At 38.0% G+C, this 15,473-nt stretch overlaps 1 protein-coding gene across 5 annotated transcripts in view; it reads left to right on the top strand.

Moving 5' to 3' along the window:
- The window catches only part of ADGRV1 (adhesion G protein-coupled receptor V1), a 543,743-nt gene that overhangs the window by 233,825 nt on the left and 294,445 nt on the right, over positions 1 to 15,473 (top strand). For all 5 annotated transcript variants that reach the window (XM_044947303.2, XM_025292226.3, XM_044947302.2 and 2 more), the window contains 4 exons: positions 1,959 to 2,208; positions 2,706 to 2,845; positions 4,375 to 4,535; positions 13,092 to 13,192. In XM_044947303.2, coding sequence (XP_044803238.2) covers positions 1,959 to 2,208; positions 2,706 to 2,845; positions 4,375 to 4,535; positions 13,092 to 13,192 — 652 coding nt within the window. The remainder of the gene's footprint in view (positions 1 to 1,958; positions 2,209 to 2,705; positions 2,846 to 4,374; positions 4,536 to 13,091; positions 13,193 to 15,473) is intronic.

Raw genomic sequence — 15,473 nt, 5'->3', positions numbered from 1 at the left:
CTGTACAAGAATAGTTGCATCTGCTGACCCCAAACCCCCATCCCATCCCTCTCCTGACCTTTGGCAACCACTGGTCTGTTCTCTGTGTCTTTGAGTCTGTTCTGTGGATAGGTTCGTTTGTGTCATTTCGATTCCACATATAAGTGATATTATATAGTATTTGCCTTTCTATTTCTGATTTACTTCACTTAAGTTTGATAATGTCTGAGTCCATCCGTGTTGCTGCAAATGACATAATTTCATTCTGTTTTATGGCTGTGTAGTATTCCATGGTATGTATGTACCACATCTTCTTTATCCGTTCGTTTATTGATGGTCATTTAAGTTGTTTCCATGTCTTGGCTATTGTGAATAATGCTGTCATGAACGTAAAGGTTCATGTATCTTTTTAAATTATAGTTTTTTCTAGACATATGCTCCGGAGTGGGATTGTTGGATCATATGGCAACTGTGTTTTTAGCCTTTTGAGGAACCTCCTTAATATTTTCCATGGTGGTTGCACCAACTTACATTTCCACCAACAGTGGTTCACTGGTCTCAGTCAGTTTGTACCTGGCCTTGGGTGGAGAGGTCAATAGTGGCAGCTTTAAGCTCCAAGTCACCAGTGAAGATGTGATGCCGAGATGAAGAGATGAGTTTTTATAAGCCGTTGTGGGTGGCCTATGTGGATTGAGATGTTCTAATATGCATCTTGGATGCAGAGGTCTAGAGTCTGAATGAATGGCTGGACTAAAGATAAATATTCAAAAGCACCAATTCAAATATGGTAAAGAATTTTTAAAAATCTTAAAAAAAATTTTTTTTTAATGTAATGTATAGCTAGAGGAAAAAGTTAGCCCTTCCCTTTTCCTTTTTTTTCCTCGAATCTTCTATTTAAAATTCTCAACTCCATTTCCCAGGTTAGGGGCCTTGATGAGGTATTTGTATCCATGATGCAATTATATATACTCAGCATCACTTACGGCCCATCTCACTTACTTTTATCCTACTGTTCTCCATTTTTTTCAGACAGGTTTCACTTATGATTTATCTTTGTGTCTTTTCATTATTTGAAGACATGATGCATACACAGAAAAACATCTATCAGATTTTTTGGAGGACTGGTTACAAAATACAGACTCACAGAACTTCTAGCCTCCCCTAGGCAAGGATTTTGATTTAGTAAGGATGGGATGTAATGTAGAAATTTGGTGTTTGTTATTTTTTTTTTTTTTTTTTTGGCTAGGCCACTCAGCTTACAGGATCTTAGTTTCCTGACTAGGAATTGAACCCATTTGTCCTGCATTGGGAGCTCAGGGTCTTAACCGCTGGACCACCAGGGAAGTCCCTAGAAATCTGTATTTTTTAAAGCAAGCTTCAAGGTGATTTCAACACACATTGAGGTTTAAAAAGCAGTTTCACTGATCACAGGGTCTAGTGCCTTAGGGTTGTTGTAAACAGAATTATTAAATGGATAAAGATCCTGTTCAGGGCCATTTCTTTTATCAGACACATGGTTAAATTAGAAATGCTCTGATGGCTTAGAAAAGGATGAGGTGAACTTGATGAGAATTTGGCTGTAGATATATAAGGTTTATGATACTCTTGGTTATAAAGCAGAGAGCTTCAGTTGAATGGTGCATCCTTTCTCACCCTATTGCACCCATGCTGATGTGATTAACACAGAAATAGACATTTTATAGCACAGATTCTGATACCTGTGAAACAACTTTCAAAAACCCATGTTTTAGGTTAGAGGGGGGTTCAGGCAAGAGGATACAGAAAGTTCTGTGCAAAAAATCCTAGCAATTCACCGTAAAAGAACTGAAAGCACATTCTCTTTACTGCTTCTGGGTAGGCAGTGTCATGGTTGTACATAAAGAACAGAGATCCAGTGTAATGGATTTTTAACAAATGTGAGTGGATATACATATGCAAATACATGCCATTTTAGCAGAACCTTCGCTTTTCTGTCATAGAGGCAAAACCATCCTTGACAGCTGCCCGTATTTGTCCATACTGGCTCTTCACTGGTACCCTCAGCAGATCAATGGGCACAAGTTTGAAGGAAAAGAAGGTGATTATATTCGAGTTCCAGAGAGGTTATTGGATGTTCTGGATGCAGAAATAATGGCCGGAAGAAGCACGTGTGAATTAGTCCAGTTTACAGAATATAGCAGCCAGCAGTGGTTTATGACTGGAAACAATTTCCATGCCCTGAAAAATAAGGTAATCTATCATTTAAAGAATTACATAGTTGGAATCTGCTTTTTCCTTTGCAAACATGCTCCTTAGGATACATGTACTTGATTTGACTTATGGTAAGTGCTACATATGGTAAGCTAATGATGAAACATGTCCCATCTTTATGAGCTCTTTGTAGAATGTTTAGGCTCAAAAATAGTTGCAGGTATTTCCTTCATGTTTTATTGAATGAAATGAGGAGTAGGTGAAAAAAAAACACATAGCTTTCACTAAAGCTATATCCCACTCCTGATGAACACTGACAATGAAAATGAATATTGTCACTTGGAGACTGGTCAGTAGCTTTAGTGAGGTAGGTCTGCAGTGGAAAACCAACCAGATGCCCTGTATTTATAATGAAGCTAACAATTAATAGTGCCAAAAGTGATGAGGAAAATGAAGCAAATTTCAGAATGGGAGATCCAGTCTTGACATTTAATTGGAAGATGTCGTTACATTTCCGGCTCTTTCTGGCATTACAGGTATTATCTTTGAGTGTGAAAGGTCAGAGTTCACAACCCCTGACCAACAGCAATGAGATTCTCTATAGGATTTATGCTGCCGAGCCTAGAATTGTTCCTAAGACTCCTCTGTGTCTCCTTTGGAATCCGGCTGCTGCGAGGTACTTGTTAATAATTCTTTAAAATCAGAATTTGTTCCTTCTTCATTCTGGTACCATTAAGCCCAGTTTTTTGTACTGAACGTAGATGGTCTGGAGTGAGATTTTTAGACTGGAGAATCACCTCTACACTAAGTGAGCCAAAGCAGCATAGAAAGTGGTCTAGCCTTGCGCAGGTGGCAAACGGAGCCAAACAACTTAAACGTGTGTGTAACACGTTACTTAACTCCTTTATTATTACAACTTCCGTGGGACTTAGCATGAGTTCTGCTCAATTCAGATAACCTTCCTGTGATTACAGGTTAATTTATTGAGCGTGAAGAAAATTCTTTTGACCCCTTCCCTCTGGACTCATGGTTCTGGATCTGATGCTCTATGTCTGGTAGGATCAGTACAGACACATAATTCTAATCCATGTATGACTTGGAGCACATTTGGGAATTAAAGCAGGCACAAGAACAGGAAGAAGACAGTGACTCTTCCTTTGACTCTCCTTGGCCTCATGTTTCTGAGCAGTTCTCTCTCTCTGGGATCTCAGCCGAGGTTGTAACGTCAGGCATGGCTGGCCTAGAGAGTTTGGAGTTCAAATCAGTCACTAGATTCTGTTACTTTCAGCCACACAAACTAAAATTCTGAAAAGGTTCCACAGCTTAATTGGGTAACCAACTGTCCTCTTCAAACACCAAAGTTCTGGATAGTTTCTGGGAAAATAATTTTTCTTTGAAATTCCTAATATCTCAGCAAAGACTTTAAATCTAATACACAGGTACTCTACAATCCTCAATGTATAATTACTAATGAATGTTTCAAGCTTGAATCCGCTGTTGGGATTAAGAAGTTTCATGTCCTTAGAAAAATAAGGGGATCAAGAGGAACTAGAAGTGACTACTCTTGAGCAGAGTAGTCCCTGAATAGTCACTGAGGGATGCTCAGAAGTTGTGGCATGTGACACTGTATTTGCTATAATCGTGACAAACTTTTGGTGCTTAAGGTCAAACCTTATAGAAGGAAACACCTGAAAGAGCCCTAGAAAACATGTATGTAATATAACTGGCTCAAAATCCAAATAGGTGGGGAAGGAAGTACTTAGACAAGCAAGTAATTTATGTGGTTCAAAATACAGGAGTTGTGTAAATGGGGAGGGGTGAGCACTGCAGATTTTTGGCTGTGTTGACCTTTTGGTACTCTTGAATGCTAGGGAAGAGTTCTTCCTGTTGAATACCTTGGGTTTGTTTGCTTTAGATGAGGTGGGGGCTAGTATTGCTGGTTTGAGAGGGCCAGCTTCTTCTATATTGGCAATGCTTTTGCAGGTTTGGTTAATATTTAGGCTGCTGTTGAAGGTGTCTGTGGGATCTGTGGTTTCATGTCTTGGACAAGATGTTCCTTTCAGTGTTTCTTCTTAAACATGTGGTCCGCTTCCATCTTGAGTAAAGAACACTTAGGATTAATAAATTATTTTTTCTTCAAAAGCTATCTCCAGGCCTTAAGTATTGATGAAAGAGGAGTGGTGACGATTGTGTTTTTTGCCCTAGCTGGTTGTCCGACAGTCAGTTTTGCAAAGTGGTTGAGGACACTTCAGACTACGTGGAATGTGCCTGTTCATACATGTCTGTGTATGCGGTCTACGCCCAGACTGACAACTTGTCTTCATACAATGAAGCTTTTTTCTCTTCTGGATTTATATGTATTTCAGGTGAGTTATAATATTTTTGAGTAAATAATTAAAAATATTGATGAGAATAAAAGTTTTTCTAGGGTCCTTATATAGATGTAAATGTACTGTAATTCATCAACACTATGAGAAAATGAACTTTCTCATGGTCTTTTTTTTGGTTTTTGTTTTTAATTTTCTTTTTTGGCTGCATTGTGTATTGTGTGGGATCTTAGTTCCCTGACCAGCGATTGAACCTGTGCCCCCTGCATTGGAAGCATATAGTCTTAGCCACTAGGCCAGGAAAGTCCCCTCTCATGATCCTATTCATTAATTCATACAGCCATTATTTATGGAGGACCAACTTTGTACTGGGGATAAGCAAGAGCAAGATTAGCTCCAACTCATCAGCAGTGTATATACAGTACAATGTGAGATAGAAGTTAGATAGTAAAAAAGAGTTAAAGTTGGTAGTGTTGATTTAGAAGGCAGATTCTGCAATAGATATCGGGATTGCATGAGATAATATAAATAAAGCATTTTGCATTTTCATTAAAAAATAAACCTACCCCATGGATTGATTTGTATTTTTTGATCTAGAAGCTTTAAGTATATTCAACCACATGTTAAAAGATAAATTTTCTTTCACCTTCTACATCTAGGTCTCATTTCTGGCAAGAATAGGAACTTGAGTAGGGTTAATGTCTGTCAAACAATTTACCTATAAGTAAACTTTGAACAGCTATAGAATTACTCTCATTTGCTGTTTTTACTTTATGATTTGGAGTCTGAGAATTCCTTACACTATATTTCTGTCCCCACCCTTACCAAATCTGTGTCCCGAGTCAGCTTTTACAGCCCTACAGCTGCTTTTATGAACAATATGCTACACAGAGAAGTGGGTATAGGGTGATTGTGCCTGTATTCAAATCCTGGTCCTGCCATTGCCTAGTTGTGAGACGTGGGGCAAAACCTCAGTCTCCCCACCCCAAATACATGATTTTAAATTGTGTTAGCAGGGTGGTAGATATACTAGCTCAGACAGTCCGCTTTAATGATGTTTGGTATGTAAATGTGATTATCATTGAATGCTTAGTGTGCAAACTGTCCCCTAATAATCTTTATTGATTCGGAAAATTTTGTGGAGGTAGAAGCATGTAATTAATTATTCGTCTTTGTCCTGGTTGTTAAAATCTTTCCACTGTAATTTAATATTCTTCATCTTAGTTCAAATATTTCCACTGTAGTTTCACTTTATAAAGTTATACATTTTCATTAATGTGTGTTAATTCTAAACCTTAGATTCAATAGCAGATGTTAATAATTTATTATTCTTAATAACATCTTCCATAAGAATGATGGTTCTTGCTTAATAGATTCTTCTAGCTTCCAAAATCAGATGGCAACACCCTATTTTATTTTGATGCAATCTATTTAGAGAAATTTCATAGACTGATGAAATAGAACCAAAAGGTACAATGCTGAAATAAAATCTAGGTATCATCTCAAACATAGAGACCTAATTCTGAGTGCTAATATGACCCACAAAAATCCCTTGCTTGTTCTAAATACTCAACATCAAAGCAAAGAATTTTACAAACTAAAGAGAGAATGTTATCTTGATTTTTTTTTAGAAGACTAGAAGGATTTTAAGATATTTTCTGAGAGAACTGTTAATAAATATATATGTTTGCAACTCACTCTTAAAAAGGCTACATGGATTTGCAAACCATATTTGAAAACCAACACCCAGATATTAGTCTCTACCTTATTATTTCTGACTTGGAGTCATATTTGAAATCATCAGTGTTCTCCCCCTCTGTTCATGACGTTTTGTAACATGGATTGCAGGATTGGTGGTTCATGAGGTGCTTCTAGCTTTGTGCTCTGTTTCAGTTTCTGGGGAGGCTGATATTGCACTCCTTGGAGGGCCCCCAGAAACAAGGCGAGAGATTTTTCCATAGTTTCCATACACATGCTCTCATTTAAGTCAGGACACACCAAATATCCCTTTGAATTTGGGAGCACTCTAACTCTTTTCTTGAAATGTGGCAACATGCAGTCAAATAGGAGTTAAACCATTGTTTAATAAAAAAAAAATTAAGATAGGTCACAGTGTATCTCTTCTAATTCTGGTTTACAGTTCTGGTTACTCTACTAGAGAAGAGCAGTTGAAACGATCCAAGTATGTGTAATGGGGATATAAGCCAAGAAGTTGAGTAATCCTCAATTTGGAAAGATGAAAGATTAGGATATATACCTGTGACTTTTAAAACTGTAAACCAGTTTATCAAATTACAAGGAATTAAACTGAAGTTATCCATTGAAACTAAAAACTATAGAGGGAAGTAAATGACTGTGCACATAAGTGTAACGTTATGGGACTCACCTATAACTTCAGGTGATAATGCCATAATCTTATAGTTACTAAGGAACCTAAGCATGCTTCTTACTATTTGGAGAATAATGTCAAGGAAACCTGCTCTGCTTCCCATCACTGTTGACGTTGGCCTGTCAAAGGTAGACATTGGATTAAAATCATCCTGATTTGATTCTGGGTACAATTAGTATGGCCTAATGAGCTTAATGAGACCCCTACATTCCAAAATCCACTTCGTCATTAACATCAGTATGTGAACTTATTCATGTTTGATGTACTTGTAGGAGAGTCTCCTATTTTGAAGTGCTTTTAAACTGAGATGAGACTACAGATCTCACATTTGTTTCATTTTTTTTTTCTTTTTGTTCTCTGTGGTGGAGAAATCCTTTAACACATTAGTCAAACTAAAACTATCCCTTTTAAATAACTAATAGTTTTATTTACTGTATAGATTACTAAGTATATAAATCCCAACACATTGTCATTTTTTAAAGTAGGTAACAGGAAATAACTGTCTGTAAATTGCTAAATACCTAGGTTTACAGGATAAGTAAATCAGCACCTGGGAGAAATATCAATAACCTCAAATATGCAGATGACACCACCCTTATGGCAGAAAGTGAAGAGGAACTAAAAAGCCTCTTGATGAAAGTGAAAGAGGAAAGTGAAAAAGTTGGCTTAAAGCTCAACATTCAGAAAACGAAGATCATGGCATCCAGTCCCATCATTTCATGGGAAATAGATGGGGAAACAGTGGAAACAGTGTCAGGCTTTATTTTTGGGGGCTCCAAAATCACTGCAGATGGTGACTGCAGCCATGAAATTAAAAGGCGCTTACTCCTTGGAAGGAAAGTTATGACCAACCTAGAGAGCATATTCAAAAGCAGAGACATTACTTTGCCAACAAAGGTTCGTCTAGTTAAAGCTATGGTTTTTCCTGTGGTCATGTATGGATGTGAGAGTTGGACTGTGAAGAAGGCTGAGTGCTGAAGAATTGATGCTTTTGAACTGTGGTGTTGGAGAAGACTCTTGAGAGCCCCTTGGACTGCAAGGAGATCCAACCAGTCCATTCTGAAGGAGATCAGCCCTGGGACTTCTTTGGAGGGAATGATGCTGAAGCCGAAACTCCAGTACTTTGGCTGCCTCATGCAAAGAGTTGACTCATTGGAAAAGACCCTGATGCTGGGAGGGATTGGGGGCAGGAGGAGAAGGGGACGATGACAGAGGATGAGATGGCTGGATGGCATCACTGACTCAATGGACGTAAGTCTGGGTGAACTCCGGGAGCTGGTGATGGACAGGGAGGCCTGGCATGCTGCAATTCATGGGGTCGCAAAGAGTTGGACATGACTGAGCGCCTGAACTGAACAGAACTGAAATCAGCACAATCCAGAGTTCTTTGAAGCATGCTTATTATTTTGTTCAGGTTTATTAAACTGTAAGGGCTTCCAGGGTGGCTCAGACAGTAAAGTATCTGCCTGCAATGTGGGAAAACTGGGTTTGACCCCAGGTTGGGAAGATGCCCTGGAGAAAGGAATGGCAACCCACTCCAGTATTCTTGCTTGTAGAATCGCATGGACAGAGGAGCCTGGCAGGCTACAGTCCATGGGATTGTAAAGAGTCAGACACAGCTGAGCTACTAACACTTTCATTATAGTGTAATAATATTCTAGTTGTGCCTTTTATATTTTATAAGCTGATATTTTGATAGTTTTTCTAGAAAAAAAAACTTTATTAGATGCCACCCATTCTTTTCAAATTATTTTTGAAGGTGAGATATTTTCTAAATTTCTGTGTGACATTCGCCCCAAAATATTAAGTTCATATTCACAGTAATCATTGTCCTAAGTTAGCCATTATCATTATGGGGAGAGTATATCAAAAGTTTCATTCTATCAAATAGGTAGTTATTCACAAGAAGAATAGAGAAAGATGTGTAAGAGTTTAAAAAAAATAAGTAGTTTGAAGGGGTAACTGCAGGTGATAGAGAAGTCAGAGAGCTTCATCTAACTCTGACATGGCATAAAAATGTAGAATTTATCTTGCTAGGTACGCGTAGCTGCGTTGTGTAGCATAACCCACACTGCACGTAACCGAAGACAAGTCAAATATACTAAATAAGCAGATTTAGTTCCAGGATTGATTAGTTCAGCACCTCAGTGGCGTCATCAGGGGCCCAGCCTCTCCTCATGTCTCTGTTTTGCTCTCCTCAAAGGTTTTCCTTTTACTTCCTCCAGCTCGCCTCTGCATGGTCTTGAGCTGGCTGGGGCAGCTCTGAACTTCCCACAGCTATGTCTGGGCTTGCCAAGAGAAAAGCGCTTATTTGGATCCTGTTTTAAGAGCCATGAAAACTGTGCTGAAAACCACCCAGAGTGTTTCCCCTCACATCTCTGACCAGAACTGTGTTGTGTGACCTTTTATAGACAGCCCCTTTACAGTCTGACACACCGTCTCCAGTCAGTGTTTCTCCGATGATGGAAGTGTTGTGCCCTCTTCAGGGTGGTGGCTACTGACCACATCTGGTTATCAAGCCCTTGAAATGTGGCCAGAACAGTTGGGACCTGAATGTTCCATTCTACTAATTCTAATTAGTTAAAATCTACGTGGCCCTGTGTGGCTATTCTACTGAACTTCACATGTTACCCGAAGGCTGGTCTCCTGGTAACCTCTCCCCCTGGAGTAAATCCTTCCTTCTAATACATAGAACTTGTGTCCTGTCAAATGTTGCATATGGACTTTTGTTCAACCTAGTAGACTTTTCCGGATTGACAGTTTTGTTTTCCTATCCTTAGCTTAGTAGCTGTAATCCAGGGGCATTGTGTGGAAGGGAGGGTTGAAGGAATTTGGGAATTAGTAGAGATGAGCAACAGAAATGTTAAGAAGGTGATAGTTACAGCCAGCATTAGGTGGAGGAATAGGAAAATCCTAAGGTAACAGGTGAGTATCTGATTTAATAATTTAGCGGTCATTTGGTTTTTCTTTTTCTTTTTTTTTTTTTTTTCATTTGGTTTTTCTTATGTTTATCTATAGAGGTGGCGTTGGTGATAAAGAACCCGCTTGCCAGTGCAGGAGACATGGGTTTGATCCCTGAGTCAGAAAAATCCCCTGGAGGCGGGCATGGCAGCCCACTCTGGCATTCTTGCCTGGAGAATCCCCTGGACACAGGAGCCTGATTCTTTCTTTTCACAAAGAATCAGACACAACTGAAGTGACTGAGCACACACGCATAGAGGAGACAGAGATACATAAGAAAACAATATAAAATTTATAAATATTTTAAAGGAATTTTCATGGGAAAAATGTAATGTTTGACTTCTGGAGGATAAACTTTAGTTATTTTGAAAGTATATCTCATTCTGAAGGGATACCAACCAAGAGTTGTTTGCTAGATATGTATGTTCATATATAAACATTGCATGTATTTATGCACATATGGACATTCAAATATTATATAGATAGATAACAAGATCTTTGGTCCTCTTTGGTACTAACAAAAGAATCTAGCTGTTCTTTAGAGTTTTTCTTATCTAAATCAAAGATTATCAATGTTGTTATTTTGTTAAGGGTAATTTATCTTCCCTCTTACTGTCTAATCATATAGAAAAGTCATTTCTGTTAGTAAACTGATAAATTTTTTTTCCAATGAAGTCTGTAACTTACATAGTACTAGGGAAAAAAGGTAAATGAAGATTATTCAATTAGTTACATGTTTGTTTTTCTGCCTAGTTGCCAAGGAATCAATCTCTAAGAAACTATTTAGAGATTACTTTGAGGTAATACCTGGAATTGTTATGCTTTATTTTTTAGAATTCCTTTTAGAATTATAATTTTTGTACTATGTAATTTATATATTAAGGAAATTTAAACCAAAGAATAATTGTTAGTTTAAAAAAATCTGGCTTGTAAACTTAAATTTTGTATGCTAAATATAGCTCTTCAATATCAGATGAGAAAATAAAAGGTAAATACTTAGTCTTTAGGAACTCGGTAACCAAAGTATTTATTTCTTTACATCTAAGGTATTCAGTAACTCTCCCAAGGTCAGCTGAGGCTAGGCTGCTTGAGGCTTTTTTTGCTGCGTCCTTTTTTCCTAAATAAAACAAGCACTTAGATAACATCATACATAGTTACAGGCTATCAAAATCCAGCCCATTTTCCTGCCCCTGGCTTTGAGTCCTGGACTGCCACCAGGCGTCATGCTAGCATTTTTAATTAAAACTTAGTAGACTTAATTAAATATTCTTGATCTGGTCAAGTTTAAGTGTACTAAATTTATATCACGAAATGGGAGTATAATGGAGAATTACCAAGTTAGGGGGAAAGGCTGTGAATAAGCTCTTTTTGGGAACTAGAAAAAACAGTTGATTCAGGAGTTTTTTTCCTTTGCCCATCACAAATCCCCTCGCCTCATATCGTTACCATCCACCATGGTAAGCTCACAGAAAAGCAGCCTATATGAAATGAAACTTGCAAGGCCCTGCTTTTAAGTCAGTGTATTACACACACAGACATACACACACACACACTCTCTCTCTCTCTCACACTCAACTTGAACTTTGAGTTTAAGGTGGCTCTGATCCTCATAGAAATGCAAAATGTACATTAGTGAGTTTGGAGCAACAGCTTCAATAGTTTATAAGCTGTCTAAGCAAAGATGCAGTTTCTGGGTATACTGTATACCTTTGTGGGTGGATTTGGGAGGCACCCTCAGGACCTGCACACCTGTCCCAGAACGCCTCATGGCAGCCTTCCAAAAAAATGGATTACTCCAGATCTCTTGGCCAAATTTCTAGGCCGAAAGCCTTGACTAATGCAGAGCCTCACTTCCTGTGTGAAACTTTGTCTACCTTTTGCAAACCTAAACATACTGAGAGCTTTTCCCGAAAGGACTTCTGAGAGGCATTTCTGTGCTGACGAGTAGTCACAGACCCCACGCGGGCATTTTGCAGCTGCCCAGTCAACTTATGCCAGCATGTGGTGTATGTTCTATCACTTCAGAAAAGATAATGAGGAAACAAAATAAATGCAGCTTCTCCCGTTTGCCAGGGGGGGCGTTGATGAATGAGATAATGCGTGCAAAATACAGGGCCGAACAACATACACAAGCCAGTTGTTATGCGTCAGTACTTCCTAGACAAAATAACCCTACAGAGGATGAGAGTGGAGTAAAAGGCTTAAGTGATAAAGCAAATATGTTGCTTTCTGCAGCACATTTAAATTTTTTAAAGTCAGGAAATCTTTTAAAATATGTATGCATTTAAAACCAAATAGTGGGGACTTCCCTGGCAGTCCAGTGGTTTAGACTTCTCCTTCCAGTGCAGGGGGTGTTGGTTCAGTCCCTAGTTGGGGAGCTAAGATCCTGTATCCGTGGCCCAAAATCCAAAACATAAGCAATATTGTAACAAATTCAATAAAGACTTTAAAAATGGTCCACATACAAAATCTTAAACTAATATTAAAATAAATTTATACAAATTGCAAGATAAAAAATTTATGGGTTATTCCTGAGATTCTAATTATCCCCTTGAAGTAGTGTAGGTAGGTGAAGTTCAAGTAGATTCAAAGAAAATAAGAATAATGTTTTTCACACCACTTAGAAATGTAGATATTTAGGTTAAAAGCCATCTTGGTGGGAAAGAACACATTTTGTTCCTGGTTTTGGCACCCAGGAGTGTAAGGTTGCTTTTAAAATTCATAATCACCACTTTTGTAATTGCCTAACTATTCTTAGTAGATAAAAGGGGTAATTACCAAACCTGAGTTTTGGTAGCATCAATCCCAATTTTATGCCTGAAAAATTCACCTATTCACCTCCACAAATATATCTATTTAGCCAAGGCATCCATTCTTAGAAAATTTAGATTGGAATTTGATTCTTTTCTTAAGCATAATGCTTGGCGGATGGAAACAGAAAACCAAAAGTTTAATGAAATTATTAATCAGCTTAATTTGTGCTTTGTTTTTAGTAGGGAAGTAAACAACTTGATATTTGAAATGTAAAGTTCCCCTTTGGGCTTAATTGAGAAGTGTGAGGATTTTATATTTCTGGTCAAGTGGAGTGGGTTGAAATTGAAACATGAATGTCCCCAGAGATATTGTGCTACGCGACCTTGTATTGTAAGCACAAAGATACGGTGCTTACCTTCTCTGAAGATTTAACCCTGCTCCTGTTTGTTCATGGATGGTAAAACCACACGCGGGCTTTTTTGTTCCTACAGGTCTCTGCCTGGCTGTTCTTTCCCATATCTTCTGTGCCAGGTATTCCATGTTTGCGGCTAGACTTCTGACTCACATGCTGGCAGCCAGCTTAGGCACACAGGTAGGAGAGCGTGGGATTTCCCACTTTCATGCAATGTTCATTTCTTCTTCTGTGATCCTTGAGCTGAGTGTATAAGTAAAATTTAATCTCACCCTAGTTGAAATAAGCTTGCTTAGTTTTGTAGTGGAGAAGGATGAGGAAGGAGACCCGTAAGAGCAAATGAGAGTATCAGGTCTAAGCAGTGTAACATTTTTGAGCTCCTTTATCTCTTCTACAGACAATTACCTTAATATCACCGCTTACAAAGAAAATAGCTGCTGCTCATTAAGAAGCTCATGTTGGCAATTTATACATGTAAATATATTGTAAATGTATATATAATGTTTATATTAAAATTAGCACATTTTAGTTTAATCTGAATAAAATATGCTGTGTTACAGATCGTTTATATGGAGGGCATTAAAATGATACACATTTTTAAGACATCTGGATAATATATTTTGCTTTATTTAGTATTATAGAACACAATTTGGTAGCACTTTCTTTTTTGAAAAGCTGTCTATGGCAGAAGAAATAATGTGAAAAACACTGAGTCATTCATTAGCATGCATTTTAAACCGTATAGTTTTTAAAGCCCAGAAGGCAGATCGAGATGAAATTAAATGCCTTTTCTGTCCGTAAGGTACTCACAGTCTAAAACAGTAGATGTGTGTACAGATAACTCTGATGCAGTGTGGTAAGTGTAAACAGACTGTGTATGAAGATACGTGAGGACTTAAGTTTTCTGTGAAGGTTAAGAAAGTCTTCCTAGAGGAGGTGATATTTGGGCTGAGCTCAAATGAAAAGTTCCTGCAGCTTCTTGATTAGCAGTGAGTTGGGCATAGACGTAAGTGTAAGTAAACATGATCCCTTCTACTTGAAGGCTGTAATTACAGTTCTGGATTGTAAGAATACACTATATAGTGTTCTTATTGAGAGAACTTGGCAATGCTATTTTATAAAATTTCCTCTTTTTCGGATGGTGGGTGCACTTCTAGAGTGCAGAAAATGCTGTTTCCTGATTCTTCGCTAGTGTATGCATGATTCGATTTATGTAAATTTATTGTGCTGTATGCTTAGATTTTGCATGCATTTTAAGATGCTAATGGCATTCTATTGAATTCCAGGCAGAACTTTTGAAAATATTATTAGAAGAGGGGCTGAAACATAAAATGGAAAATTATTTGGAACACTGGCCTTCTCTTGCCTTTTTACTCCCAGGAGTGAAAATGACATGAGCACATTTCATAACGCTCTTTTTTTAGGGGACAATTAACTGCTGAATTCTAAGTAGAAGATCCCAGATTGTGCTTTTAAAGTACCTATGAACTATGAGAGGTAACAGCTGTTACCAAAGAGGGGCTTACATTGAGTTTGACGAGGCTATTTATATTGCCTTGGTAACTATCTTAGCTGTCTGATCTTGCCTTTGCTTCTTGTATTTAAGATCTTAGAAAACCCGCCTTCCATAATTAGCGTTTACTTGGCTGTATTCACCACCCACTCTGGTGATTTTTTGGCAGTAGAGTTTGTACAAGTCTTAATTATAGAACCATAGAATTACAGACAACTCTTCAGTGTCCTAGCAGACAAATTTGCTCATGTCTAGGGATGTGAAAAAGAAGACTCAGGATTTATATCTTGGGATGTTGCCTTCTGATTCACATTGCACTTAACATTAATTTTGGAGAAAGTGGTTAGTCAAATCCATGTTTTTCACTATATTTTTAGAAGAGATAAAACAGTGTGGCATGAAAACCCCGCACTGTTTGACTTGTGACATGGAATAACTAAAAAATAATGTCCGTAGTTTATTTTTGGCAGGAGGATTGTTGATAGGTTTTTGATAGAAAGTTCTCTTTCCTCAAAATGTTTTGCCCATCTACTTTGATTTTTAAATATACTCTCTAAAATAAAGAGAATAATTTTCTCCCTTAAAACCTTTTAGCTAAGCCTTTGAAAATTTCTTAGATTCTCCAAAAATAGAAATGGAACTGACTGTAGGAACTTGGGCCTGCCTTTTCTTTTATGGATTTTAAAATCATGTTTATATCTGTAGTTATAGAATCTTGCCAGTTGTGGGGGGGTAGGGGGGTCCAGGTCCTTTCTTAGATCTCTCATTTGGATCTTCTATCAACTTAAGGTTCATATTCTTGTAGAGAAGTTTTAATGGAGAAGGAAATGGCAACCCACTCCAGTGTTCTTGCTTGGAGAATCCCATGGACGGAGAAGCCTGGTAGGCTGCAGTCCATGGGGTTGCACAGAGTCGGACACGACTGAAGCGACTTAGCAGCAGCAGCAG

This window comes from Bubalus bubalis, chromosome 9, assembly GCF_019923935.1.
Source record: "Bubalus bubalis isolate 160015118507 breed Murrah chromosome 9, NDDB_SH_1, whole genome shotgun sequence".
NCBI lineage: Eukaryota > Metazoa > Chordata > Mammalia > Artiodactyla > Bovidae > Bubalus > Bubalus bubalis.
Note: the sequence above shows the minus strand (reverse complement) of the source record. Positions and strands in the feature narration are given on the sequence as shown.